The sequence below is a fragment of the Danio rerio genome, chromosome 12 (genome assembly GCF_049306965.1).
Source record: "Danio rerio strain Tuebingen ecotype United States chromosome 12, GRCz12tu, whole genome shotgun sequence".
NCBI classification, from domain to species: Eukaryota; Metazoa; Chordata; class Actinopteri; order Cypriniformes; family Danionidae; genus Danio; species Danio rerio.
In genome coordinates, this window is record NC_133187.1 from 48,295,001 (window position 1) to 48,308,471 (window position 13,471).

Here is a 13,471-nt window from a genome sequence, read left to right on the forward strand (position 1 = left end):
CAGTCAACCTGTCTAAAATGGTTAATTTTTTCCAAAATGTTATGGACAAACTTTTTTTTTTAACTTTTATTATAAATTTTTCTTCGGCTTAGTCCCTTTTCATCAGGGGTTTAACATATTATAAGTGCAATGGAATCACAAGGTTGATTTGATTCAGCTTTTAAAATTCTAGCAATCAGTATTTATTTATTTTTTTTAAACAGTGTAGTAGTTCAAGTACTGAAAAAATACTAACATACTAAAGCATGAGTTAAAAATGTGGGAGGAACTTTGTCACTAACTTTAATGTCACTGGTAATATTAGTTTTCAAACAGTTACATCATTCATTTTCATTTCGGCTTAGTCTCTTTAATCTGGGGTCGCCACACTGGAATGAACCACCAACTTATCGAGCATGTGTTTTACGCAATGGATGCCCTTCCAGCTGCTACTCGTCATCACTGGGAAACATCCACACACACACACACCAAAGACAATTTAGCTTACCCAATTCACCTGTACCACATGTAAACAGTGCACTAATGCTAATACTGTATCTATCTATCTATCTGTCTGTCTGTCTGTCTGTCTGTCTGTCTGTCTGTCTGTCTGTCTGCCTGTCTGTCTGTCTGTCTGTCTGTCTGTCTGTCTGTCTGTCTGTCTTTCTGTCTGTCTTTCCGTCCGTCCGTCCGTCCGTCACTATTCATCTTTGCACAGTAGCTTTGGCAGCCTATATTGTATAAAGCACTATAAAAATAAAGGTGTTTGACTCAGCATTACTCAGCATATTCATTTACTGTGACTAATAGTAGTTCATACTCATGTTTGCAATGCCAAAGTCAGATCTGATTCTCTATAAACACAAAATAATCCACTGGATATCCTTAATGCATTATAAGACATTGTGGAGCAGAATTCCTGTCCATGCATGATAAATAACACACAAAACCACTGCATTGTTTTACCCTATTCCCAGTTTTTATAATTTTTTTGGTTGTTCAAAACACATACACACATGCACAAAAATCTTCATTAGCAAAATATATGATTTATACGTAACCAAACATTTTAATTTTAATTTTAAAGCTCATATATCATTTACAACAAGTATGCATTATCAGTATCACAAAAAACTTCTGAATCAATATGTTTGGAAATAAATGTGTATATTCAACAAGAACAAGAAGAATTCAATCTAAAGTGTTTCTTTCAATTTAATTTCATTTCAAAAACATTTCAAAATCTCACTGATCCCAAATGATTGAAGGATAGTGTAAATGAATAATAAATCCAGAAATTTGAAAGAAGAAAGTAGAACCAAACGCCATTTTGTTTATGATTATGCTGGTCATTTTCATCAGTGCTTCAGGAGGAAGTCTTGTTAATCCATGAGCTGAACAGCCTTACTTGTTCAGAAACTCGCTGATCAGAAGATTTTCAAACTGCAAAACAAACAACAACAAAAAAAAGGTACGACATTACAAAAGTGGGAAAGAAAAATAGACAGTAGTTTAGAAATGTTTCTGGATGTTTAAAGTATACTGAGATTAAAATTATTATATATTAATGATTATATATTCAAATGATTAATATTAAATTTAATCTTTGGAAAGAGAAGAAATATTCTAATAAAGTTTTGGCCTGTAATACCTTCTTGTCTCCGAACTCGCAGGGCTTGGACTTGTCTTTCTTTTTAATGTAGTCATACTGCTTTTTGAAAGTAGCTGTTCGATCATCAGCCTGTGAAATTCAGACAAATAAACACAGTTATCATGTTTTCTTTGCGAATGTAAATAGATCTGAACATTAACCCTCCTGTTGACCTTTGGGTAAACAATTACCCAGGCAACTTTTCAACAGCAGAAAAAAAAACCTAAGCAATTTTTCAAAAATCTTGTCATTTAGTGACCTTTTTCTAAAATGACATTCTATATTTTTAGTTTTTATGAAGGGTACAACAGTTGTCCAATTTTATCCTGCTAGTCAAAAAAATAAAAAAAAATTAAAAATTAATCACAAAAACACAAGGGTCAAGGCTTGGCAAATGCAGTTTGAAGCTCATTGATGGAAAACACATACCGCTGAAACAAACTTCAGCCAGGCAGCTGAGAATTCATCTGAGAGACAAGTGCTCCTCTCACTGTCGTAAGGATACGGGATGTTCGGATTACTTGAGTCACATGAAGCCACTGCATAGACTGAAAGACAGTTTCAGATTAGATCTTGTGCTTTGTTTCCCAATTCTTATATTACTTTATTAGTTTATATATATATATATATATATATATATATACACACACACACAGTTAAAGTCAGATTTATTAGCCCCCCTTTAAAGTTTTTTTTCCTTTTTGAAATATTTCCCAAATGATGTTTAACAGAGCAAGGATTTTTTCCCAGTATGTCTGATAGTGTATATATATATTTATATATATATATATATATATATATATATATATATATATATATATATATATATATATATATTTATATATATATATATATATATATATATATATATATATATATATATATATATATATTTATATATTTATATATATATATATATATATATATATTTTTTTTTTTTTTGGCTAGAATAAAAGTAGTTTTTAATTTTTTAAAATCCCTTTTAAGATCAAAATTATTAGCCCCTTTAAACTATTTCTTTTTTTTCGACAGTCTACAGTACAAATTATCATTTTACAATAGCTTGCTTAATTACCCTAACCTGCCTAGTTATGGCAAAAAATAAAAATAAATCAGTTATTATAAATGAGTTATTAAAACTATTATGTTTAGAAATGTGTTGAAAAAAAAATCTCATCTCCGCTAAACAGAAATTGGGGAAATAAATAAACAGGGAGGCTAATAATTCAGGTTGGTTAATAATTCTGACTTCAACTGTGTGTGTATATATATATATATATATATATATATATATATATATATATATATATATATATATATATATATATATATATATATATATATATTCAGGGAAAAAAAGGACAAATTTAAACTTTTAAAGGCTGATTTATAATTCTATGTAAAGCACATATGTTTGGTCCGGTGCTGCCTTTGCACAGTCGCATAGCCCTCGCTTTAGGCTGACGCTGACGAACATCTCTCAAAAATTGTAACAACTCATTGCAACAGGTAGGGCAAGCTCTGTGATTGGACGGCTTGGTATCGGTGACGTGTGTGGGCGGTGCTGAGAGCCGCAAGCTCATTGGAGCGAATGTTTACAAGTGTTGAGTGCCGTGAAAGCGCTCTACATAAAATCTTTTGTTTTGTGTTTATCTTTTTGTTGTTGCACGTCCGCCATTCCCACCTCTAAATGAACAAGTTACTTTTACATTAAGGTAGCATTTAATAAAAATAAAAAAAGCGAAGAAAGTCGACACAGAGGAACATAAACTACAGCCAGTTAGCATTTGGGAAGTGTTGTTACAGAGCAACACAAACAGCAGGCTAAATGCACGACTACTCGCAAGGCATGTGCCATGGGTCACAGCAATCACTCGATGAAGAAGTATAAATCAGCCTTGAGGCAGGGGCAAAATTTAAGACTCTGTAAAAGCTTACCATTTATTAATCCAGAAAGGCTTGTGAACATTGATGCTGAGAAATCACTGTCCATGTAGATCACCATCTGCAGCAAATATAGAGGTTGTGGAAAATGTATGATTTATTTCATAGTTCAGCCTCTTTGTGTTTTCTGTCTTTATAGAACATTTTAGCCTCGTTTGAAAGTAGTTGCAGTCAGATTTGTGAATGCAGTGCTTTCTGAATGTTGAGTTTGGACTAAAGCTTGATCAGAAGCAGCAAGAATATACTGTACAGCAGCTTTCAGATTAAAGGCTGCATGGAATGTACAGTATTCTGTACTGTGGAAAAGCCAAAACAAAACTGCCAGATTTTGGTCAGATGATCAGTTTAAACTGTCTTCAGAAGAAAACTGTAAAAACCATGCTAAAAAAAGATTCCATCTTCAGTCAAAATTCACGGAATATTCTACAAACCTTTGAGTATTTTTTTCCGGCATTCATGATGTTGATTGTTTTGATGAGATCAGTAGCAGTGAGCTGTCAAAAAATTATTATCAACATTAAAATCAACAGGTTTTCCAATAAAAACAATAAACCCTAATTGCAATATATGTATTAACTTTCAAAATCCTAGATTCACAATCATATGCCATAAACACACTTAAACATTGCAAAACAAGCAAGAGAATGCTATTATTTTTAAGCTGATCACTTAAACGCAATCATTAAACCAGAAACAATATACAACATAAACCTTATATTTTGTTCAGTTGTATCTCTAGCATGTTGCCACTTTAGGAAATTTACACGAGTGATGTTATTGTGTGTATTTCACTATGGATACAATACATTGCTTTGGTTTGTTTAGGTGGATGATGCCTTAAAGGAAAAATTCTGTCATCATTTACTCGCCCCTATTTGAGCTGCTTTTCTTCTTTTGTACATGACAATGGAAGGTTGTTTGTTCCAGCAAACAGCATTCTTCAAAATATATTATTTTTAGTTCAACAGAAAAAAATAAAAATAAAAAATTCTGAAGATTTAAAATTTCATGCAGGAGAATAAATAATGAGGCATTTTTGAGTGATCTATCCTTTTTGGGTCCAGTCACATACAAAAAAATACAATTATATAACAGATGTATATATACAGTTGAAATCAGAATTAAATCCCCTAAATTATTAGTCCCCTTGTTTATTTTTATTTCTAATTAACGGTGATGAGATTTTTTTTCAACACATTTGTTAACATAATAGTTTTAATAACTCATCTCTAATAACTGATTTATTTTATCTTTGCCATGATGACAGTAAATAATTTTTGACTACATATTCTTCAAGACACTTATATACAGCTTAAAGTGACATTTAAAGGCTTAACTAGGTTAATTAGGTTAACTAGGCAGGTTAGGGTAATTAGGCAAGTTATTGTAAAACAATGGTTAGACTATCATAAAAAATACAGCTTAAAGGGGCTAATATTTTTGACCTTAAAATGGCTCTTAAAAAATGTAAAACTGCTTTTATTCTAGCTGAAATAAAACAAATCAGACTTTTTCCAGAAGAAAAAACTGTTATCAGACATACTGTGAAAATGTCCTTGATCTGTTAAACATCATTTAGGAAATATTTAAAAAAGAAAAAAAAAAATCTAAGGGGGCTAATAATTCTGACTTCAACTTTATGTATTGAAACTGTTTATATACTTACAGACTCCTCAGGAAAATCAAACTTTCCTTCACTTCCCACTCCTGACATGTAGATGAATATGTTGTCATTTTCTTCACTGCATCAAATCAAAATAATGGTGCTTTGTTTATTTTAGTGCAAAATCATGTGAGCTGCTAGCAGGAAATACAGGGCCAAGAACAGAAGAAGCAGGTCTGACACAATCAATTGTACATTAGCATACCAAATTATAATTTTTGGCAAATTGGTTTTGGTTGTAGGTGACGCTGTCATCTAAATAGTCACAGTACTTCTGTAGATGATTGGCCCCTAAATACTTGCACAAAAGTAAAAATACTTAAACACTCAATCTTCCACACAAACCTTCTTATGATTTTTTTTTCAGCAGTGTCATCCCCTTGAAGAACGGCAAGAAACGTCTTTGCGTTCACCTTCTATAAGATACATGCATAATTGTGCTCAGAAACTTTGTGAAAACATAAAACAATATCTGGCATGTATAAAACAAGAAAAACGTTACATCTCCAGTGTAGTCATGTGGAACTGATTTGTACACGTTTGTTTGATCAACAACACTGCGAATGTCTCCAGGCAAGGGATTTCTGCAGACAGAAAAGAAACCATTAAACAAACAAAAATAAATTAATAATTAAAAAAAAAAGTTATATATATATATATATATATATATATATATATATATATATATATATATATATATATATATATATATATATATATTAGGGGATATATATTAGGGGTGTAACGGTTCACAAAAATCACAGTTCAGTTCGATACGACACTGGTGTCACAAAAGCCAGAGGATTTCTCAGATTTTAATGAACCGGCCCTATTATTAGTTAACAATAATAACTGTGCTGTTCTCACGTGTACTGTCTAATATTGCACAGTTGATATTGACATATAACTTATTATTTGCATACGTCATCTTAATAGTAGTAAAGGTCTTTTCATAAGCAGCATAATTAGTTTCATCTCAGTGATTGCATGCTCTTTAGCGATGGTGAACGCGGTGTCAGTCGCACAATTGACAGCATTATGATGATTAAATGAAGGATTAAATAACATCTCATGCTTAAAATGTGTAGATTCAGTGGCAAACACTGTTCCCTGAAAACTCTGTTCCACCGGCTTTATGGTGAATGATTTAGTCATTTCCATAGCGGACTTTAAATAGCCTACTGGAAGTCTTTTATCCACTCTTGGAAAAGTGTAAATGCTTGATTGACATTCAGCACATGATCACTGATCAGATGTGCCATTAGTTGTAACTTTAGCTGGTTTCTAAAACTAAATCTGTCAGTGTTGTCTTCATTCTCTCGTCTCCAGATCTTTATGTTTTCGCAGTTGTAGCTCCCTGTCATTGGAAGTGATTGACAGCTGATATTAACCAATCCATTCGCGTTCTGTTCTAGCGCAGTGGGTCACTAAGAAGAGCTTGAAGGCGGGGCAAGCATTGTGGGCTTTGTTTACTGGAAGTTGATGTCAACTGTTTTAAACCATTCCTGAGCGCTGCGTTTGGCATTTTTAGGTGCAAAGATGCTTAATGTGTTAGTGCCTAATTCCGTGCACGTGGTGAACATTTTGCTGTGAAAACTGGTCGCACGACATCAGTTTTATGCACTCCCAAATATATTTTGACATCGCATAGATAACATTTCGGGTGCATATACGACCAAAACGGTCGCAATTTCAAGCCCTGTCTCATATCCACAGCTGTAAATGTACCGAAACCAAAGTGTTCCCAAACGCTATGTTGGTTATAAGAGGATTACATTAATGTTATTGCCATTTTGTGAGAAAACATTATATTTTGTACACTTATTCTCTTTTATCTTTTTAGATATTTGTCTGAATTGTTAGATTTGTAATGCGTACCGAACCGAAAGTCTCGTACTGCATGATTCAATACAAATACAAGTATCGTTACACCTTTAAAAAAAAAAAAAATATATATATATATATATATATATATATATATATATGTATATATGTATATATATATATATATATATATATATACTGTATATATACATGTATATATATATATATATATATATATATATATATATATATATATATATATATATATATATATATATATATTAAGGGTGTAACGATACTCTGTCAAAAATCTTATGAAAAATCACCAAAAAACACATGAAAACCAAATGCTGCAAGACAAAACTCACTCGGGATTATTAGCGATGTCATCATACATCATCACCACAATCTGCTTTTCAGGAATTCCTTGTTTTCTAATTAACTGATATGCGCAGCACACATTGGCCTAAAACACACACACACACACACACACACACACACACACACACACACACACGCGCACACACGCACACACACACACAAAGATGTTTTCCATGTTTATGAACAGTCATACATACAAGCTATTGTCCAGCAAAGCTTGAGGAATTTCCAAGTAACATGTCTTTAAAGAAATACGGAAAAAGAAGCACAAACCTGATGTCTGTAATTGTCCCAGCCCTTTGAGCCAGCAACAAGGAGAACCCAAGTTTTTCCAGACATTTCTTAAAGCTTTTCAAAGTCTAGGGAATTTAAAACAAATGTAATTAAAGATATAACAGTTTTAGTGAGAATTTATTTTAACTCAGCTTTAGAGTCACTTTCTGTTAATGAAGTGCTGTTAATATCAACCCCTCATTGTGATGTCAATAAATAATACCAGTACATATACCAGTACAGTGCAATAACATTATTGATATAGAAGACAACATATTTACATTCTAAATGATTGGTGATTTGTGAAGTATCAGCTGTTCTTCTGTGTTCGTCCAGGTGTTTGGTTGACTTTAAGCTGACCGTGTCTGTCTTTATATAGGATGTCTGTTACTTTGATCTGAGACGCATGGGTGGAGAGTTTGGTGTGGTTTTCCTTTTAATATTATGCAATATTTCAATGTTAGTAATAACTATTTCCATGCTAGTAAAAATGGGATTGTAAAGATTAAATATATAGCGTGCAATAAGCTTTTGAGCACAAAATTAACTAAATATGATTAAACATTTAAAAAGCTACATTGAAAATAAGAAATAAGAAGACAAATAACCTTGCATTGGGTGCAGATGAAATGAGCTGCAATTATTGAAAGTTTTGTTTTTGGACATTACATTTTCTTAATCGCATCTAAACATCTTTAACAGCTTCAAAGGGCTGTCTTATCTTTTCCCTTGTACTACTTTTGCAGCACATTTATTAATTATATATTCATCTTATGTAACTTTGGGTGTTTAGATTGTTGCAGATTTGATGTGCTTTGTGAAAGCAAGTAAACTGGTTTACATTTAGTTACTTTTAAAATTGCATACAAGTAATCAAAAAAGATAAAGTCATTCTTTAGGCTGTTCAGAGTTTAATCTTGTTTTATCAGCATGTTTTAATTTTACAAAGAGTATTGTTTGTGTGGCCTGCGATTCTTCAGAATTAGATAAGCCAAATAAATGATTGATTTTAATACATTTATTTGTGTCTATTGAGCGGCTATTGAGCGGTGTTATAATTAAACACTTGGAAACTTTTTATTGATGATTTTGGAGTTTAGTAGGCAAATATTCTCACATTTAACATTAATATTGGCTATATGAAATGTTTCATTTAGAGTTTTTAATGATGACTAGTGCGGTACTACAATAATACAAATGTAGTAAACTTATAAAACACCGAAAAATCTGACTTCATTGGTAAAAATGTACAGAGTAAACTGTCAAAATAAAAACAGGACAAAGGCATTTGACTATCTTGTTCATAAGCAATGGTGTCAGGATTTTCTATTGTATTTTTTTGTTTAACTATCATTAACAAAAACTAATAAAAACTGTAATATGTGTATTGTTCATTGATGGTTCATAATAGTAAATAACCATATTTTAAAGTGCCAAAATGTAATCTAATCTTGTTTCTTTCATGACTTCTTCAGAAACTGAAAGATTAGAAACTGTGTAATCAAAACTCTGGCACAGACAGGTTTAACAATCACTGACTGTGATTCACAATTCTGTAATCTCGTCATTTCTTAATAAATCATAAAATAAGATAAGATGATAAGACAACATGAACTGTATTGCAAGCATAAAATCATTTCACAAAGAAAGAATGATTCATTTGTTACAAATGTGTGTGAGACAGGAACTTTCAGGTTTATGGATGATTTATGGATAAGTTTTTGCAAAACAAGATGTCATATTAGTACTATTAATGTAAAACAAATAAATTAATATAGACATGTGGAAATAAAATAAATGTAGAAATGAATAATAATAATAATAATAATAATAATAATAATGATAATAATAATAATAATAAAGCCATAAAAAGGATATATACAAATATTATTATAATTTTTTAATTTTATTTGTGTATTAATTTACATTTGCTTTTTGCCTTTATTTTACATTTACAGTTTGTTTGTGATTTTGTAAAATTGCACATTGCACTTTTTCTTTTCTTTTTTAACCCTCTACTCCACGCGTCATGATAGGTCTATAAAAAATAAATAAATAAATAAATAAATTAAAATAAATTTGACTGTTTTTCTTTTTTTTTTAATTCTTAACTCGAAGTGCTGTAAAAAAAAATTAAATTTTATTACATTATACATTATGATATGTTGACATGGCAACAACATTCAGCAGTGGATCTAACTTAGAAATTTCAAAGTTAGAACTTCCCCTATAATTAATCATTTTGTTGTTAGAAATAATTTAATTGGGGTTGCAGTATTATAAGCTTTAACACAGAACTTATAAATGACACCTTATACACACTTTCCAACAGCAACTGATTTTCCAACTACGGTGACCCAGAAGGGACGTTGTGGAGGAGAAAAATATTGGCTGGGTGAAAAAAAAATGGGTAGGAGAAAAAAAAAATGGGTGAAAGAAAAAAATGGGTTGGAGGAAAATATATATTTCTAAGTTTTTTGCCTTCCCTTGCAAAAATGTTTTGCATTCTCTCCCAAAACTGTTTCTCCACAAACACTTCCTGTTCACGTAAACCCTCCCATTTTTTGCCTAAATTCTTCCGTATTTATCCATTCTATGTCACTTTCTTTACATTAAATCTGTACGTTGATCGTCACCTTTCATATGCAACCTCTGAACAAGTGAATGCATGTATAAGCGCTGACTGACGCACTCCGTACAATAAACTGATCCCAGATCAGCTTCTGTAAACACCATTTAAAGTGACACCTCTGTTATCAAACAAGTGAGCAGCAATGAATCTAATGTTTTGTTTAATTTGATAACAGAGGTTTCGCTGTAAGAATGCACAGATCAATAATGAAAGCATTCCCTTATTTTAGAAACTGTTTGTGCTCATTTAAGAGAAAATTAGCTGTTTAACATAAAACATGCAGGATGGAGATCTTTACATGTTATTCAGTGTATTTGTCTGTCTGTTTAAACATACACCCGAATCCAAAAGTGTCTGCACTTTTGCTCCTCTGTAAATGGCGTGTACAGAAAGCTGATCTGGGATCAGATTATTGTACAGAGCGTGTCTGTCAGCCAGCGCTTACATGCATTCACAGGTTCAGAGGTTGCTTATGAAAGGCGACGGTCGACGCAGAGCTCTTGCTTGTTGGCATAAATGCATAATTTTAATGGTTTAGTGTAATGGTTGATTTTTATAATTGCCTATAATCTATTTGTATACTTTATTTATGTATTTACTTTCTTATTTTTTGTTTGTTTGTTGTAATGTTTATCTGTTAGAACTCATATTGTATTGCTACCAAAAACAAGTGACACAATTTCTTTCATTCCAATTACAACAAATAATTCCTACAAGTCCTGCAGGAATTATAAAATCCTGCAGGATTTGTCACTTGCTTGGATCCATTGTAAAAACCTGTAGGAAATTCCTGCACATATTGTCAATGTGTCCTACAGGATTTTTGAATTCCTGCAAGACAGCAGCTTTTCTGAAAGGAAAAAAAATGAATCCATCAGGATTCCTGCAAAAAGTACTGCATGATTCTAAAACCTGTAGGAATTGCCTGCAGATATTGTCAATTTGTCCTGCAGGATTTCATAATTCCTACAGGATACCAGCAGGTTCCTGCAGAAAAAAATGAAAATCCTGCAGGATTCCTGTAGGCTATTTTTGTAAGGGCTTTAATGTAAAGAAAGTGAGTGCAGACATTTTAATATTAATTTTAGTGTGCTTTCAAGATTAAAAATATATCAGAAATACGGGAAAATACTTAATGATGGAATGATAGTGGGATAGAATGGTAAAATACGGGAGAATTTCGGCAAAAATGGGAGGGTTTACATGAATGAGAACAGGAAGTGTTTGTGGAGAGACAGTTTTGCGAAATAACACAAAACCATCTTTGCGAGGTATCGCAAAAAAAAAAATAAAAAATTTAAAATATGTTTTCTTATCACTTGTTTTTTTTTTCTCCCATCCAATTTTTTTTTCCTACACCTATTTTCTTTTTACCCCACCATCACATCACTTCCGGGTCACCGTATCCAACAGCTTTCATTCATTCCATTATTTTTTGCTGAATATTATTAAAAACAAACCTAAAATTGTATTATCGTGTATACAACATACAGTAAATATACATATTTTCTCCAGTAAATATTATATCAAATAAATAACAAGTCTAGTCTATCTAGACGCATCAGAATAATGTAGCTTCTAGCTAACAATATTTATACATTATACTATATATGCCTGTTTTGGGCTAACCTACTTGAACTGTCTGCATCACTGTTCTTATCAAATGTTCAATCTGCATCATTCTCATGGTCACTGAAACCCATCTCATCCTCACTTTTATCTGCAGGAAGAGCCAGTTTTGACCTTTTCTTCTTTCACTTATCATAGAACATGGTGGTGCCCGCTAATACACTGTTCCCTGTATTCATATCTAATCAAAAGTAGTATTGCCAATAAAACTAGATTTAATCCATAATGCAAATGCCATTACCACATGACTAATCAACATTATATTATAGCATTCATGATGTTATTGTAGCTCAAAAGTGCACAGCTGACCTTGCAAGCTAGCCAACCCATTGCAATATTGCATGTTCCACTATTGGACAGTGTGGCCATTTGGCAACACACACATTTGAGTGATTAAAAAAATAATAATAATCTGATAACAAAAACGAGTTGTGAATATGTCATCATAACTTACTGGAGGTGATGTTCCAAATATTTTTGTGGGATCTGACATAATTTGATCCTTTGTTTTATTGACATTTACATTTGCATTCAGCAACTACTCACAATAAACACTTGTCTGTCAGAAATCACGCCACAGAAAAACAGTGCATGTCATGTGACTTAACCAAAGCACATCATTGGCTACACAAAGCTCTTCTCTTTCCAACAAAATATTAGAATAATGGTCTTAAAGAAACAGTGGCAGGAAAATAAACAAATATTATGTTGCCATATGGCAATACCATGCGGTAGAGCATTAATGCTTGGATACAATACAATTAAATCAGAGATACTTCATTTATGAACTAAAAACACCTGTCCCGGCCAACTGAACCATGCTTAACCCCGATTCAGAGCACTCACACTTGACAACCGAGTGTGAAGGGGAAGGACTTCAAAATTTACTCCTAAGAATTGGGACAGCACTAGAGCACCTGCACACGTCATAATATGTCATCGCAATCTCTTCATATGAGATCAGACGATGGCGACTGCTGTAGTCATTCCAGTTGTGTTATTTTTTGGTATTTATCTTCAGGAAATCACTGAAGGCATATATGTTATCATAACGATCTAATGTGGCAAAAAGATTGTAACTATACTGCGCATTTACACAGTGGCCTTATTTATCTATGTAAACACAAACACAGCATTAGCATTATAGCAGACAGTGTAAAAAGCCCATTTCCAGCCACCAGACTTTTCTAACAAGGTATTCCAGTGTCATCGAGTGTCAGAATGTTGTGGGACTGCTATATAGGAGTTATGATTAGAGATTATAGATTGCATATTTTAGTGTTTTTTATTTTAGATTTTTTATTTTTTTTAAAGTGTGATGAAAAAACACAAATGCGGTTATAAATATATAAAAACGTGTTTGTTTGTTGTAAAAAATTCGTAATAATGACAAATATACTAAATTTGCAGATCTCCTTACTTCCGGGTGCAGCTGTGGCTGGTGTATTCTGTTCTAATCTGTATTCTAATCTTCGCTTGAAGCGGTGTACACCCC

At 32.2% G+C, this 13,471-nt stretch overlaps 1 protein-coding gene and 1 long non-coding RNA gene across 2 annotated transcripts in view; one reads left to right on the forward strand and one right to left on the reverse strand.

Annotated features, from left to right (window-relative positions):
- LOC141376888 (uncharacterized) overlaps window positions 1-13,471 on the forward strand; it is a 208,200-nt gene that overhangs the window by 136,958 nt on the left and 57,771 nt on the right. The gene's annotated exons all lie outside the window — the stretch shown is intronic.
- On the reverse strand, window positions 944-7,521 carry LOC137496779 (legumain). Its single transcript, XM_073918937.1, has 9 exons — window positions 7,430-7,521; window positions 5,740-5,821; window positions 5,583-5,653; window positions 5,241-5,316; window positions 4,006-4,068; window positions 3,569-3,635; window positions 2,060-2,178; window positions 1,631-1,720; window positions 944-1,422 (listed from the first exon to the last, which is right to left on the reverse strand). The coding sequence occupies exons 1-9, from the start codon at window positions 7,459-7,461 to the stop codon at window positions 1,384-1,386; spliced, it is 639 nt and encodes a 212-aa protein (XP_073775038.1). The 5' UTR covers window positions 7,462-7,521; the 3' UTR covers window positions 944-1,383.